General features: G+C 44.9%; 1 protein-coding gene across 1 annotated transcript in view; it reads right to left on the minus strand.

The window, feature by feature from the left end:
* Positions 1-220: 220 nt before the first annotated feature.
* The window catches only part of MTPN (myotrophin), a 58,031-nt gene continuing 44,878 nt past the window's right edge, over positions 221-13,373 (minus strand). Inside the window, exon 4 of the mRNA XM_083181170.1 lies at positions 221-2,502. Within this exon, the coding sequence (XP_083037296.1) occupies positions 2,416-2,502 (87 nt within the window). The 3' untranslated portion in view covers positions 221-2,415. The remainder of the gene's footprint in view (positions 2,503-13,373) is intronic.

Genomic DNA, 13,373 nt, shown 5'->3' on the forward strand with positions numbered 1-13,373 from the left:
TCAACTGTGTGGCTTAAAACCGGCTTCACAGAGGATGGATGGACGGAACACAGCCAATCACATCCCAGGGAACAAGTGAGGTCACAAAAGCATCAGCCTCTAATCCTCAACGCCCATAGGATGGGATGACTTCTCTGCCTATTATGTATGAGACGGGCGCTTCGACATCCGTACGGATGGTTGCGATTGAAAGGTGCGTTAGATTACATACAGGTTTAAATGCTGTTAAAAAATAAAATGTTTTTATTTTGGTTAAATGATGCCAATTTTATCAACATAATCACCAATCACAGTCATTAACATTTCTTTCTTTGCATCCTTCAGAAGGAGGCTATAAACCGAGGGCTTATACACACGTTAAGAACATTGTTTGAGAGCAGCTGCATAGATCAATATAACTTACTAGGGGGGAACAAAACAAAAAGTTACGGACGTAAAAGAAAAAATATATCCAGCAAAGGTTTTATTTATTTTTTAGATCACAATCCAAAACTTTAATTTCATTCTCTTACTACTGTGACAACGACAGGCAGAGCACTCTTACACAATTCTCACTTGTTTTTGTAATGTACAGAACAGTCATTTTTCTTTTCTCGATAGGCGGTTATGAGGAGTTACAAACTATTCCCGGGCGCTGGCGACACCAGGAACGGATTTCAAAACGAGTGGCCCCCCCAACCCGCATGAAACGGGGCCCCATGCACAAAATACATACAATACCTGAAAGCAATGCTTAGTAGAAGTGAGAAAAAGAAGCACCGTGGGCGGAACGTAATAGAGATAAAAAGGTCAGAGGTCCGGCACGCTCTTTTTTTTTTTTTTTTTTTTTTTTAAAAAGGGGATAATCATTTGCAAAGCATGTTTACCTTGGAAATGATCGCTCCTTTAAATAAAAAAAAAAAAAAAAAAAGTCAAATTGACCGGCAACCAGCACTCCATTACATCCTATCCTAAGTATCAATCGCACTGTAAAAAAAAAAAAAAAAAAAAAAAAAAAAAAAAAAAAAAAAAAAAAAAGGTAATTTAGCAGCCAAAAACTACGCCATAATAAGTGTGTGCTTGTTAGGGGCATTTTAAATGAACGTTTCACCCAGGTAAATCAGGAATGGTTAAAAGAGGTCACTGTTCCATGTCCTTGTCTTATTAACGTCCAAATGGTCTAAACGTCATTCTACTATATTCAATACACTTTACACTGATTGTAAAATCACTTAAGTGAGAGTAGAGGAACGTTTTAAAAGGATTATATTTGTTTCCCTTCAAAATGTAAAGATCGCTCTGGAGTCATCAATATGATTAGTAGTTGTGTTAGACATGGTTCGTTAGCCCGTCCTGATTTGGGGGCCTGTTAACAAGAACACCAGCTGGCCGAACCAACTGAGAGCTGAAGACGATAACGGCCTACAATGTAACTGGGGTAAATGTATCAGTTTAGGAAAGGGTCTTGGTTATTCGTATAAAGCGGTACATTCAATGAATGCGTAAAAAAGGTCATACACTACCAAAAATATATTTTTGGGTGACCCTACAGAAGCAGGCGGTTGTTCGGTACATCGTCATCCTAGCAGACATACGTGGCTCCCCCCAATTCACAAAAAAAGTACACCAGAGTAAAGAGTTCAAAAACATCACTGTGGTGGTTAAACGCACGTTAGGTCAGTGGCAGGAGAGGCAAAAAGTCCTCAAAGACCAACTGACATCAGAATACAAAGCTTTAGTCCTTGGCCGATAATTAATTGGGGAGAAAAAAACAAAAACAAGAGGTGGTCACTGTAAGAGAAACCAGAAAAAAGTTACATGGACGAGAGGACAAAGCCAAAAGGATTAAAACATTCTATGTTCTGTCCTTGCCATTCACAATATATTTGTTTCATAAAAGAAAAAGCAAGATTTTTTTTATTTTTACGTTAATCCTAAACGGACCCACAGTAGGGTGTACGTCTTATACATTCTTAGATTGGCTGAAGTTACCTGCTCTATATAATCTATAAAAGGTATAAGACGCCAGAATGATGCATTATGGGAACAGAACGGTTGTACTGAACCGTTTCGAAGAGCAAAAAAAAATATTCATCAAAAATGTTATATAATCGCATTCATGGGTGAAATAAGAGAACTCATGTTAACAATCCCTACTGTCAGGAGCGGTGGGATCGAGAGCAAGTCGACACTTCTTTAAAAACAGGGCTATCCCACATGCCGTTAGGTCTCCGCATCCGTACTTTCATTACCCCACACTGCTTGAGATATTAGTACATCCGTAGCTTGGAAGCCCGTCCTATGGAAGGGTCTCCTCCTGGTGTGACGCGAGTCCTAGGGTGTACGGCGAGGAGGGTGAATGAATTGGCAGAGAAAAAAAAAAAAAGAAAGAAGACAGCAGTAAGAGGCAAATGGTGCAGACAATCTCCATTCTCATCAATGAAGCAGTTCTTTAATAGACTGGTTGTCTGTTGCTTCCAAGGCACAAAGTCCGTCTGGTCCTTTAATCTTCTTGTCAGCTCCCTGGGAAAACAAAACAGAATAATTTGTTAATCTTTGTAGTTACATGCAACGTGAATCTGCCTAAAACCTTTACGTATATAGAGAGCAGAACACAAACTGATCACATTTTGGGGATTGCCATAGCCAGATTAGGGGAGGGGGGGCACAAGGGATACTGTACCCCAGACGCCTATGTCAGGGGCCCCCCTGGACTGAGCACAGGAACATCACTAGACCTCCTGTGTGTAAGTAGTACAGGGGCTGCTGCTATTCGTGCATGTAACAAGATAAAATAAAATCTATGATGATATCTGTGTGGAACAAAGTTTTTTGTTCAGCAACAAGAACAAAATTAAAAAAAAAAAAAAAGACACAAAAAAAAAAAAAAAAAACTTTATTGCTCCTACTTGAAAGACAATTATTTTATAACAGTGCCCAGACATTATTACACTGCTTAAATCTAATTTACACAATCCATACCTCCCAACATTGCCCATTCCAAGAAGGACAACACGCGCTCTACCTGGACTCCTCTTAAGATTGCAAATCACCAGTGTGGAATTTCCTTGGTTACAAATTACATAGTTCAGCACAGGTGACAATCATATTAAGAGGGAAGTCCAGCTAAGTGGCCTTCCGGGTAGCCTATGCAGCGACCCAGCACAGGCATGTTGCAAATCTTTATTGCCGTACGGATAAGATAACCAGAAACTCTGATCTGTCCATGAATTTTAAGAACCCACTGTGCATCACAGGACACGGGGAAGGGCAGTTGAGGGGGTTGGTACATGCACGACAGGTGTGCGCGCGTGTGTGTGTGTGTGTGCGTGTGGGGGGGGGTTAATGGATGTACAATATATAGGGTATATAGTACGGGTGTGGAAATCGTTGATAATGCGTATACCATTAAATTATTACAGTAATAAGATGGTTGCTGGGTTATTGTATTTATACATCATGGCCAGACTGGGTAAAGTCCATTACAAGATTAGTCTCTACAGTCCTATAGGTTACAGGCAGGAAATATGGCGTGCGGAGGGCAATCACACCTCTGTCTAATATCACGGTATACATTCCTAGGCACCAGCTTATTGGATTCCTCTATGGATAAATCCACTTCTTTCATTTTAAATAAACCTATTTAAAGAAAAAATGAAATAAACTAAAGCAGCGGCTTGAGCGGAGATACATGGCCCATTCCCTGTGTTGTATACAGTATGGGGCTTACTCTGGTTCACACGCATATGCAAATTCACTCTCTAATGGACAAAACCATGTGCACTGCAGGGGGGCAGATGTAACATGTGCAGAGAGAATTAGATTTGGGTGAGTTATTTTGTTTCTGTGCAGGGTAAATACTGGCTGCTTTATTTTTACACTGCAATATAGATCTCACTTTGAAAGAACACCCAAAATAATGCTCTCTGCACAAGTTACATCTACCCCCACCTGCAGTGCACATGGTTTTGTCCATTTAAAAAGGAATTTGCCTTTGCGAGTGAACCAGAATAAGGGCCTATGTGTAAATGAAGCTACTGATTTCTATTTTATGAGTTACAGGGAAAAAAAAACCTTTGAGCAGTAAAAAAAAAAAAAAAAAAACACACCTTACAAATAAAATAAATGACAGTTCCCACCGTATGTATTTCCTGGTGCACTGCATTGTGGGTCGGGAGTTTTATTGCTTTTAAAAAATAGCAATTAGTTTTCAGCAGATTTTCAGCGTGGGGGGAAATTGGTTTTCGCGGTCTTGTGTCGTGTGTGTATCGGTTAACGGATCTCAAAGGGTTTTGATTATCCTCATATATCTAATGCTAGCTCTAGGATGCAATAAGCCAGGACACATCAATTCCAGATACAATGTATTTCATAGGTCTGGTCTCTGTGGTGGTGGGGAGCAGGTATCGCGTTTCCGGTGGAGAGATGTATGTGCTGCGACCCAACGTGTGGAAAAGGCCATGTTTCCATGTTGCCTTGCTCAGGGGACAGATAACGGACAGGTACATGTGGCCAGATCTATCGAGCTTCAGAAAGTAAAAAAAAAATAAAAAAAAATAAAAAAAAATGGAGTGATAGACAGCCAATCAGCTCCTGCCCGTCATGTTACAGGTTGGATTTGAAAAAAATGACAGGTAGGAGCCGATTGGCTGGTTTTTTTATATCACTCTCCACTTTGTCACTTTTTGAAGCTGGATACACCTGGCCTATAGAATTTTATGTTGGCTGGACACTATACTAAAACACTGCAGGTTATATCAAATGAACAATATCGCAAGTTCATCGGTGGGTCCGATATATATAGCTGAACGACGTTGTTCGCCCTGCAGCACAGCCAAACCCAATATAACCTGCAGATTCAGCAGTACTAACAACTAGGGATGGCCATCGGTGCCTTTGCCATCAATGGCAAAAGTGCAACTGGCCATCGATAGTGTAAAACTATTTAATGGGTGATCATCGATAGTTTTATATATCAATGGTCCTCTTATGTTTTAATGGTGATTGGCTTGTGGACCAATCAAGACACATGGGCGGGGCTTCTCAGGTGTTGCCATCGATGTAGTGCAGGGATGGGGAACCTTTAGCCCTCCAGATGTTGTTGTTGAACTACACATCCCAGCATGCCCTGCTACAATTTTGTTATTTGGCCATGCATAAACTGTTGCAAAGCATGCTGGGATGTGTAATTCAACAGCTGGAGAGCCGAAGGTTCCCCATCCCTGTTGGAGGGAAGCCATCTGGTTCTCCCCCATCGATGGCAAAAGTATCCGACATCGACCATAAACCAGCGATGATTTTGAATAGTCGATGGCCATCCCTACTAACAACGCGATTGGTTAACAGCAGCTGCCGTTGAATATGATGTAAAAGTGGGTGGGCATAATCAAATGCCGCTGCTGCGGGTCAGAATTGGCAGGTGTGTACGCACAAGTGTGTACCAAGCCTTATGCTGGGTACACCAATAATGCGTGACAGGGACCTGGCATCGGCAAGTGCGACAGGGAGGGGAGTAGGTTTCATGCAGCATGGGTCCTGCTAGCACCATCCCCAGCCGTCCCGCATGGACAGATGATGGTGGACATCGCTAACAGTCCAAATGAGCAAAACCATGCTGCACTGCAGGTAGGGCAGATGTAACATGTGCAGAGAGTTAGATTGGAGAGCAAATCTGCCATATGATCAAGTCTGAATTAGACTCACAGGGCGTACACACTGCACAAAATGATAGGCCATTATCGTGCATACCTTTACTCCATTTATATGATGCCACAAGGGATCCGCAGCGCCCAATTACAGAGTACATAGACGTATAAGCAAAAGGAGGAGGAGACAGTGACCTACAGGTGAAGCGGCCAAGAACATAACCATCGCTGCATCAGCAGACACCACTGACATAAGTATCAGAGTGACAGAACCGCAGGTTCTATCGAAGATGGTTTAAGTAAGAGCAGGAAAAGCACATCAGGGCAGAGGGCCCTGCTCGTATGAGATTACATTCTATATGGGAGGGGCAACATCCCATTCTAAAGGGGGAGGGTCAGGCTGTCTTAAAAGGCCGGTCTTGTATTATCTTCTGTGCATATGCACTCTTGCCTCAATGTTTTTAGAAAAAAATACAGTATAACACCGATGAGGTCTGTTCCGTTCTAAATACACACATTAACATATGTAATAAATAGCACTAGGCGATGAATTATTCCTTATTTAAGCACAAGGTTCCAAAATGAGCAATCACCGACTGTAAACAAGGCTGTGAGAACAGATGAAGTAGTTGAAACAAATAGATCCGTTTCCCTCCCCCCCCAACCTGCAAACATACATACATTGCACACACGTGAACAAACAGCCGGCGAGGCTGGCACAAGACTGGGCGAGATTTAGTTAAATCCTGCAGTCTGATGATTATAAAAAGGGGGGTGATTCACCCTTAAGAGCGTCTGAAGTTTTACAACTTTATAATAAATAAAAATCCGCAGCTAATTACAAATAGAAATCAAATACAGATCTATCTTTGAAGGCAGACGAAAAACAAGCAGAAGGGAATTTCCATACGTGTGAAGGGCACTGAAGGGAGATTGACAGCAACACATCTTTGCCGAAGATTAAGCTCAGAAATCAAAGTGAGCGATGAAAGGCATTAATTATTTCCTGCGCGCGCGTTTATACCGAGGCGGCTCGCTGGTTACGGAGATGTCATTCGCGGATCGTCAATGATTAGCGCCAACTGATGGAAACGCTACGTGCCTCGGTGGTAATCGCCTTTTGGGGTGTAAACATGAGGCTAATAGTGCTGGGCCAAAAAAACAGGGGTGCCCTACGTCCGGTATTTGCTTGCCCAATGGGTCACGCTAGGGACAATTCTCAGTCATTGTTTTTATATTTGGCCAAATCCTTAAATGTAATAAATGCAATTATTAAAGTGGATCTATGATGAATACTGGGTTGGCACAGACCCGCAGACATTACTTGCTGGCGTATACCCATAGGGCGGTATTCAATGTGAATACCGGCGAGGTGCAGCGAATCCGGTTTAGGATTCGCTGCACATTCGCCACGTTCCGGAGCCTCGCCGGCTCCGGTATTCAACGAGTCAGGGGCTCGCTGCCCCTGACCGGCGAATATGAGCTCCTGCGGCGAACGCCGCAGGGAGCCTGAGGACGGTGGCAGGCAGGGAGATGGAAGTCTCTCTGCCTGCCCCAGAACGTATGTGGGGGGGAGGTGGGCTCCCCGGGTGCCAGGCAGCACAGGCTGCCCCCCGGGGGTGCCAGCAGGGGACCGCGTATATTCACTACACCCCATCGTGCATATGTAACGATCGGGTGCAGTGAATATATGAATATCTAATGAGCGGCTCGGCTCAGGCGCCCCCTGCTACAGCACATGAATAAAAATAGCATGCCCCTCCTCAGAATAAAATTCCTGATTTTTTGACACCAAATGTAAAAAAACAAAAACACTTTATTTTAAAAAGTTCACATTCCACTTCACCATAAAAAGATAGCGATTGCTACTCGGTGAATCATGGCGAAAAAAACCTTCAAATGTATTCGCCATGTGGTCATTGAAAAGGGTGATTCACCGTTTTAGTCAAAAATTCGCCAAACAGCACAAATTCGCCATAAAAACATGGCGAATCAGGCTCATTGAATACCGCCCATAGTCTCCAGTATTTCCCTGGGTTCTATATGGTCTCTTAGGCTTTTTATAGTGTACATTCTACCACAATCAGATACAGAACGTAAAGCACTTTGGGGGAGGGGGGGATTGTTTCTGGGTGCCATAATTCCACGATCATTAGCACAGTTTAGCCGTGCAAAATCGGATAAACCATTCTAAAAAATACTGTTTGGGGACCAAAGTGCCGATTTATCGCACACAGAAGAATGCAAGCGGTTTCCTATACACACACTCGGGAACCTTAGCAATGGAGAAACTCCTGTAACTATGGCAATAACCAGGACACAACTACTGCACTAAATAGTGAAAGTGTAAGACATCCGTGCACAACTGATCACAGTCCCGTACAGTTACCTTCCCTCGGGCTCCGTAGTACAGCAGCAAACTTAAAAGGCAACGGAATTGCAGCGTGTGTGCGAGTGTGAATGGTCCAATCACAAGCCGCGATCTCTCAGTTTGAGCGAGAATGGGTCGAAAGTAGGTTAATGTATACATTATGTGACCGCTAAAGGTCAAAAGGGCTTAGGTAGACAGGGATGGTAGGTCGCCACAAACGTTAGTGTCGACAATGGGAAAGTCTACAGTAAAAAATGTCAACATGAGTTTTTCCCTTTTTTTGTGCCGAATGGCGGCATGGTATCAGTGTACCGCTGCGCTCACCATGCTTCGGGCACGGTGCCTCACTGCGCCCAGCACACCGATATATATTCTCCCTCAACGCCCTAGTGCAGTGGTAGCCAACCCTAGCCTACGAGAGCTACCAACAGTTCACATTTTCCAGACAACCTAGCTGCTGCCCTCATTAATCACTGACACATTTTAAAAGATCCACAGGTGGAGCTAATTAGCTCACTTGTGATTCTGCGAGGAGACCTGCAAAACATGCACTGTTGGTAGCTCTCGAGGACTAGGGTTGGCTACCCCAGCCCTAGTGGATGGTAGGGTATGAAATACTGCCTGTTTTTGAAAAACATGAAAAAAATCATGTCGGCCGAATGCTTGTGTCAACCTTCCGACCCTGTCGGCATATGTCAGGTGTCGACCTAACGTCTTTTGACCTTCATACGGTTGACCTAGCAACCGTATTCCATTTGAGCAAAGGATTGGGTACGTTTTTTCCCGGGGCTCCAACTTCTGGGTCGCTCTGGGGGGCCGGACTCGCACGCTTTACCAGGTGATGTTGCAGGTTAAAGGGAAAAAAAATGGAAAATTAGGTTCACCTCTCACCCAAAACGATTACCCCTCCACTACGTCGCACTTTGCAGTCCTGCTCCAACAGAGTGCCTCCATACACACACACACACACCCTTCCGCTGCCAGCGTCACACCGTCCAGGAGACACGTTTGCGGGGAGGTGCAGAACAATCAGATCTTCACTTTCCATTATGAAGGGAGACAGCAAAAATCAATCTCTCTCTAAACCTGAAATCTATTCCAGCCAGAAGCTCACTTGTCACGCTCTCTGCCCCTACGTTACCGATGACGAACATGGCGATTTGCCTCAGGTTCCTCAATACCGCTGGCGTATTACTCTTTATCTGCACCTCCGCTCTCTCACCATCGCAGCACAAAGCCGGATGGCCCATTCAGACTCTTTCTATGAAAAGCCGGTTAGGTAACGCAGGGCGATTAGGTGACGCGCGCCATTCAGCCGTCCACTGATCCCTTCCTGGAAAGATGAACGTCGTTCTGTGTGATGTTATCGTGGTCTTCACAGCGAGTCTGCTGACAGACACATCATTTATTATGTGCGCTGGGACTAATGGGGGCTTCTGTAACCACCTCCGTACAGCCGCAGATAAGCAGAATTCACCCAGACGGAACAGGCCTGCTACATAGCCTTATATTGGCTGCTGAATTACTGGTCTGTAGAGCTTTAGTATTCCACCTAAGTATTATCTGTCTGCGCACAGAGTGTAAGAGCCTCTCTCTACTCAACGTTCCTCTTCCACCTTCCTCTTGTGGTCTAGAACTCAGCAAGGCGGCCAAGTTACTGGACCAAGTCACAAGGAACAATAACTATTCCACCCAGTGTCATACCACCGGTATCCGCATCAGTATCTCTTGCTCCCATATGCCATCTAAAATAGAAGGTTACATATTGGCTCCAGTACATGAACTGGGGGTCTCTGCCTAGGGGCCACAGATTATATATATATATATATATATATCCTTGGGAGTCGTTCAATGGAAAGTCTGAAAAGCTGGTAACCGCGGCACAGAATAGGCGTGAGGCTGCTGTGCCGTAATGACCCGTGAATCGCCCTCTTAGTGTAAACACTGTATCGGCGTTGACAAAGTGGAAGAACGAGACGCAAACTCCTCATGCAATCAGAAGCTGGCGACCTTTGCTGCGCTGTGCGTCCGGTCTCATCTCTTTCTTCGATGCTGGGGTTTCTGATACAGTCCTGACCGTGGCCGACCAGAAGCGACGCAGACAAGTAGAGGCACAATGGTTTCCCATGCCACATAATCGAACCTGAAAATAGCAGCCAAGCCAAAAACAACTTTGATTTAAATCATTTCTAAGCAGAATACATCATTATTGGTCTCTTATTCACGCGCTTGGAGTGGTCAGCGGTGACGCGTTCACATTTATTTATTAAAACTTCCAGTTTTGTGTTTGGTTACTGTCTGCACTGGCCCCATCTGTCACCGGCGAGGACCCTGCAAAATATTGATGTACTTGTACAACACAGACTTACGGGTCAGTCTGCCAAGGGATAGGGACTGCGCGATGCCATTCTCACCCACCAGCCAGTTATACGCCTGCTCTTCACAGAACCGTGAAATGAACAGACAGTCATCACATCACGGACAATGGTGTTCCGAGGTGCTGCTCATCCGCAAACTTTGGAAGTAACGTCCTGTCTGGATGGAAACCAGCAAGGCCAAAAGGCAACAAACAGCGAGACCGCTCATATCCGCTGCTCACTAACCACAGAAAGATGCATCAACAAACTCACGGCCGCCACCTGACACCCAATTCAGCGATGATCAGCGAGCAAAGCGCTCTCTTCGGGCCAGTAACCTGGCAAACCAATGCAGAGCACATGCTGCGGAGATGTAGGAACGTGGTTCATTAATCTGCTAGGTAAGACACGGTCATACAATAGCTGCCAGCATCAGCTTACACAGGACACTGCAGTCACTCATACCTGCCCTCGTTCCCTCCCGCACTCATTACTGCAACAGTCTCCTAACTGCTCTTCCCCGAAGCAGTGTCACCACTACAACGCGTCCTGAGGGCAGCTGATGTCCCCCGCTAGATCTTCTGCTGCTCTGCCAGTCCCTCCGCTGGCTGCCGGTGTTCTACACCTGCACAAACATACACCTCCTCGCTTACCTTCACCTACCCCCCCCCCCCCCAACCCGAATTCTGTACAAGGTCTCAGTCTCATCTCTCCCATTACCTGCTCACATTCCCCATTACCGGACTGGTCTTAGGTTGCACCCACTCTGTGGAATGCCCTCCCACGCATAATAAGACTCTCCTAACGATCACCTCTCAGGCAGCCTATCAAATCAAACTAACATTCATAATCTCTCCTACCCAATTACAGCCCTCTTTACAGTCCACTCACAGCTTTACATATGTTCTTTTATTCAGCATCACATGACCCTGGGGCGACACAGAAGTGAGTGCATCACAGAGCCCACCAAGAACCTGCAATCTAACAGGACCAATATGCCATATGTAGCATTAATCCTTGTGTAGTCATGCTCAGCTCCCTATATAGTGTATGCTTCTGAGCACAGCCCTCTTCCCTCTTTGTGCGTTATTGCCCGGTCTTGTTTCATTAAGGCTTGTTCCCAATTGTAAAAGCGCAAAAAAATAAAGTGGAGTATAGCTCACAAACCGTATCTAGGTAGTCAAATCAACACACAAGTTTTTCACAGTATTTTTTTTAGTGTCAATGTACAAACCTGAGCACGTGGACCTTCAATTAGCGCACAGCTTTGCTCGCCCTGGTTCCCTCCCCGCTACACTTTACCATACACAATTGGAGTCCACTTGGATTGTAAACTACTAGATTGTAAGCTCCTCCGAGCAGGGCCCTCTTCCCCCCTGTTGTCAAATCCCTCTTCATATTTCTCACAGCTCTCCTATACTCAACACTCAGTGACCATCTTCGTCCGCATACTCATCTCCATCTTTGGCCACAAGCCTCTAGTTGTATGTTAATTGAGTCCTCACTACTTATATCCAAGCTGTAATGTGTATTGAACTGTGGCGGTCTTTATTTGTACTGTATTTTTGTTATTTATTCAATGTTATTCCACGTTTTGTCTCCCTGTACGGCGCTGTGAAACACTTGTGGCGTCTTATAAATAAAAATTATAATGATCTAACGATCCAAAAAGTGAACCGTCCATTATCATGTCAAACTTTGGCCCGTGTAGTCTAGATCGGGTCAACCTATACATTGTTTGGCAGTCAGCTGTTCCTCAGGCATCAATATTTCGGCATAAGGGCACCCTAACAGTAAGCACCCCTTACGGGAAAATAGGTCTCACAGAACCAAGACGCCCCCTTAGATTGGGTCATAATCACACGAGTGCGCTGATCTCTAATCCATCAACGCTTGACAGGGAATGCATAATTAGAGTAGTTTGCTTTGAGAGTCACAGCGCGCTAGCATGCACAGCCCCCCCCCCTCCTGCACCCCACCCCACCTCTCATAGCCGTCACAGAGCTGAACTTATGCATTTGCTATAGAAATATTACATCAGGCAAATATTAAAACCAATTAGTAAGAAAGAAAACGCACACAACTGCATGGGGTGCCACTGCGACGAGCGAACCACTCCTGCTCTCTCGCCCAGCCAATCACAACAAGTCATTCCCGTTGCCATGGGAATATTTAAAAAGTCGGTAGAATGGTTGCACTCATAACTGCAATTAGCATACCGAAATGACAAAAGCAAATACTCTTGCGACACATTAAGGGAACGACTCGCTAAGAAGGCATTAAACGGACAGCAATTACCGGTAGTAAAGTAATAGATCATTTTCTTTGGTGTAATTGCCTAAAATAAGGAGACCTACATCTGATGAAAACATTAATATAGCATTCCAATAATTACTATGGATAAAACATAGCTGTGCAATTTAGGGAATTGCTCCTGGGAAGAGGGTGGGGGAAATGAGGGCTACTCAAAACTAAATATCCCAACTACAGCGGTCTCTGGCCGAGGGGCATGATGATTCATAGGGGTCCGCAGCATCTTCAACCACTGTGCCGTGGCACAACTAGCGGGCCTGGAGTCGTACTCAAGTGTGTGCCGAGCGCTAGATATGTCCACGCCAGTTTACAGTTCAGCTGTTATTCACTGGTCTCTTGTTTTCACGTGAGGGCCAATGTACTTTATTTTTGTTACCTGTGGGGACCAGTGTGATTGTTTTTGTTTTTTCGGTACTTGTTTCCTAGCACGGCCACAACGATTTAGATCGTTGTGGTCGTAAGATAAAAAATCGGATCGATCGCATGCGATTTGGTCGCATACGATGCGACCGATCCGACCGACCGATTTTTCACCCGATTTTTTTTTTTTTTCACCAGATTTTTTTCAATTGCCCCCCCAAATGTTACTAAGTGGGCTAGACCCCATGATAGACGTCAACCCGAAGCGTGGCGAGCGCAGCGAGCCCGCGAGGGGCGGCGGTGCGCGTCCTCCGACCTTTTCATTCCCCTACTATCCACGTCGGCGTG

This window comes from Crinia signifera, chromosome 4 (genome assembly GCF_055691185.1).
Source record: "Crinia signifera chromosome 4, ASM5569118v1, whole genome shotgun sequence".
In the NCBI taxonomy this organism is placed as follows: Eukaryota; Metazoa; Chordata; class Amphibia; order Anura; family Myobatrachidae; genus Crinia; species Crinia signifera.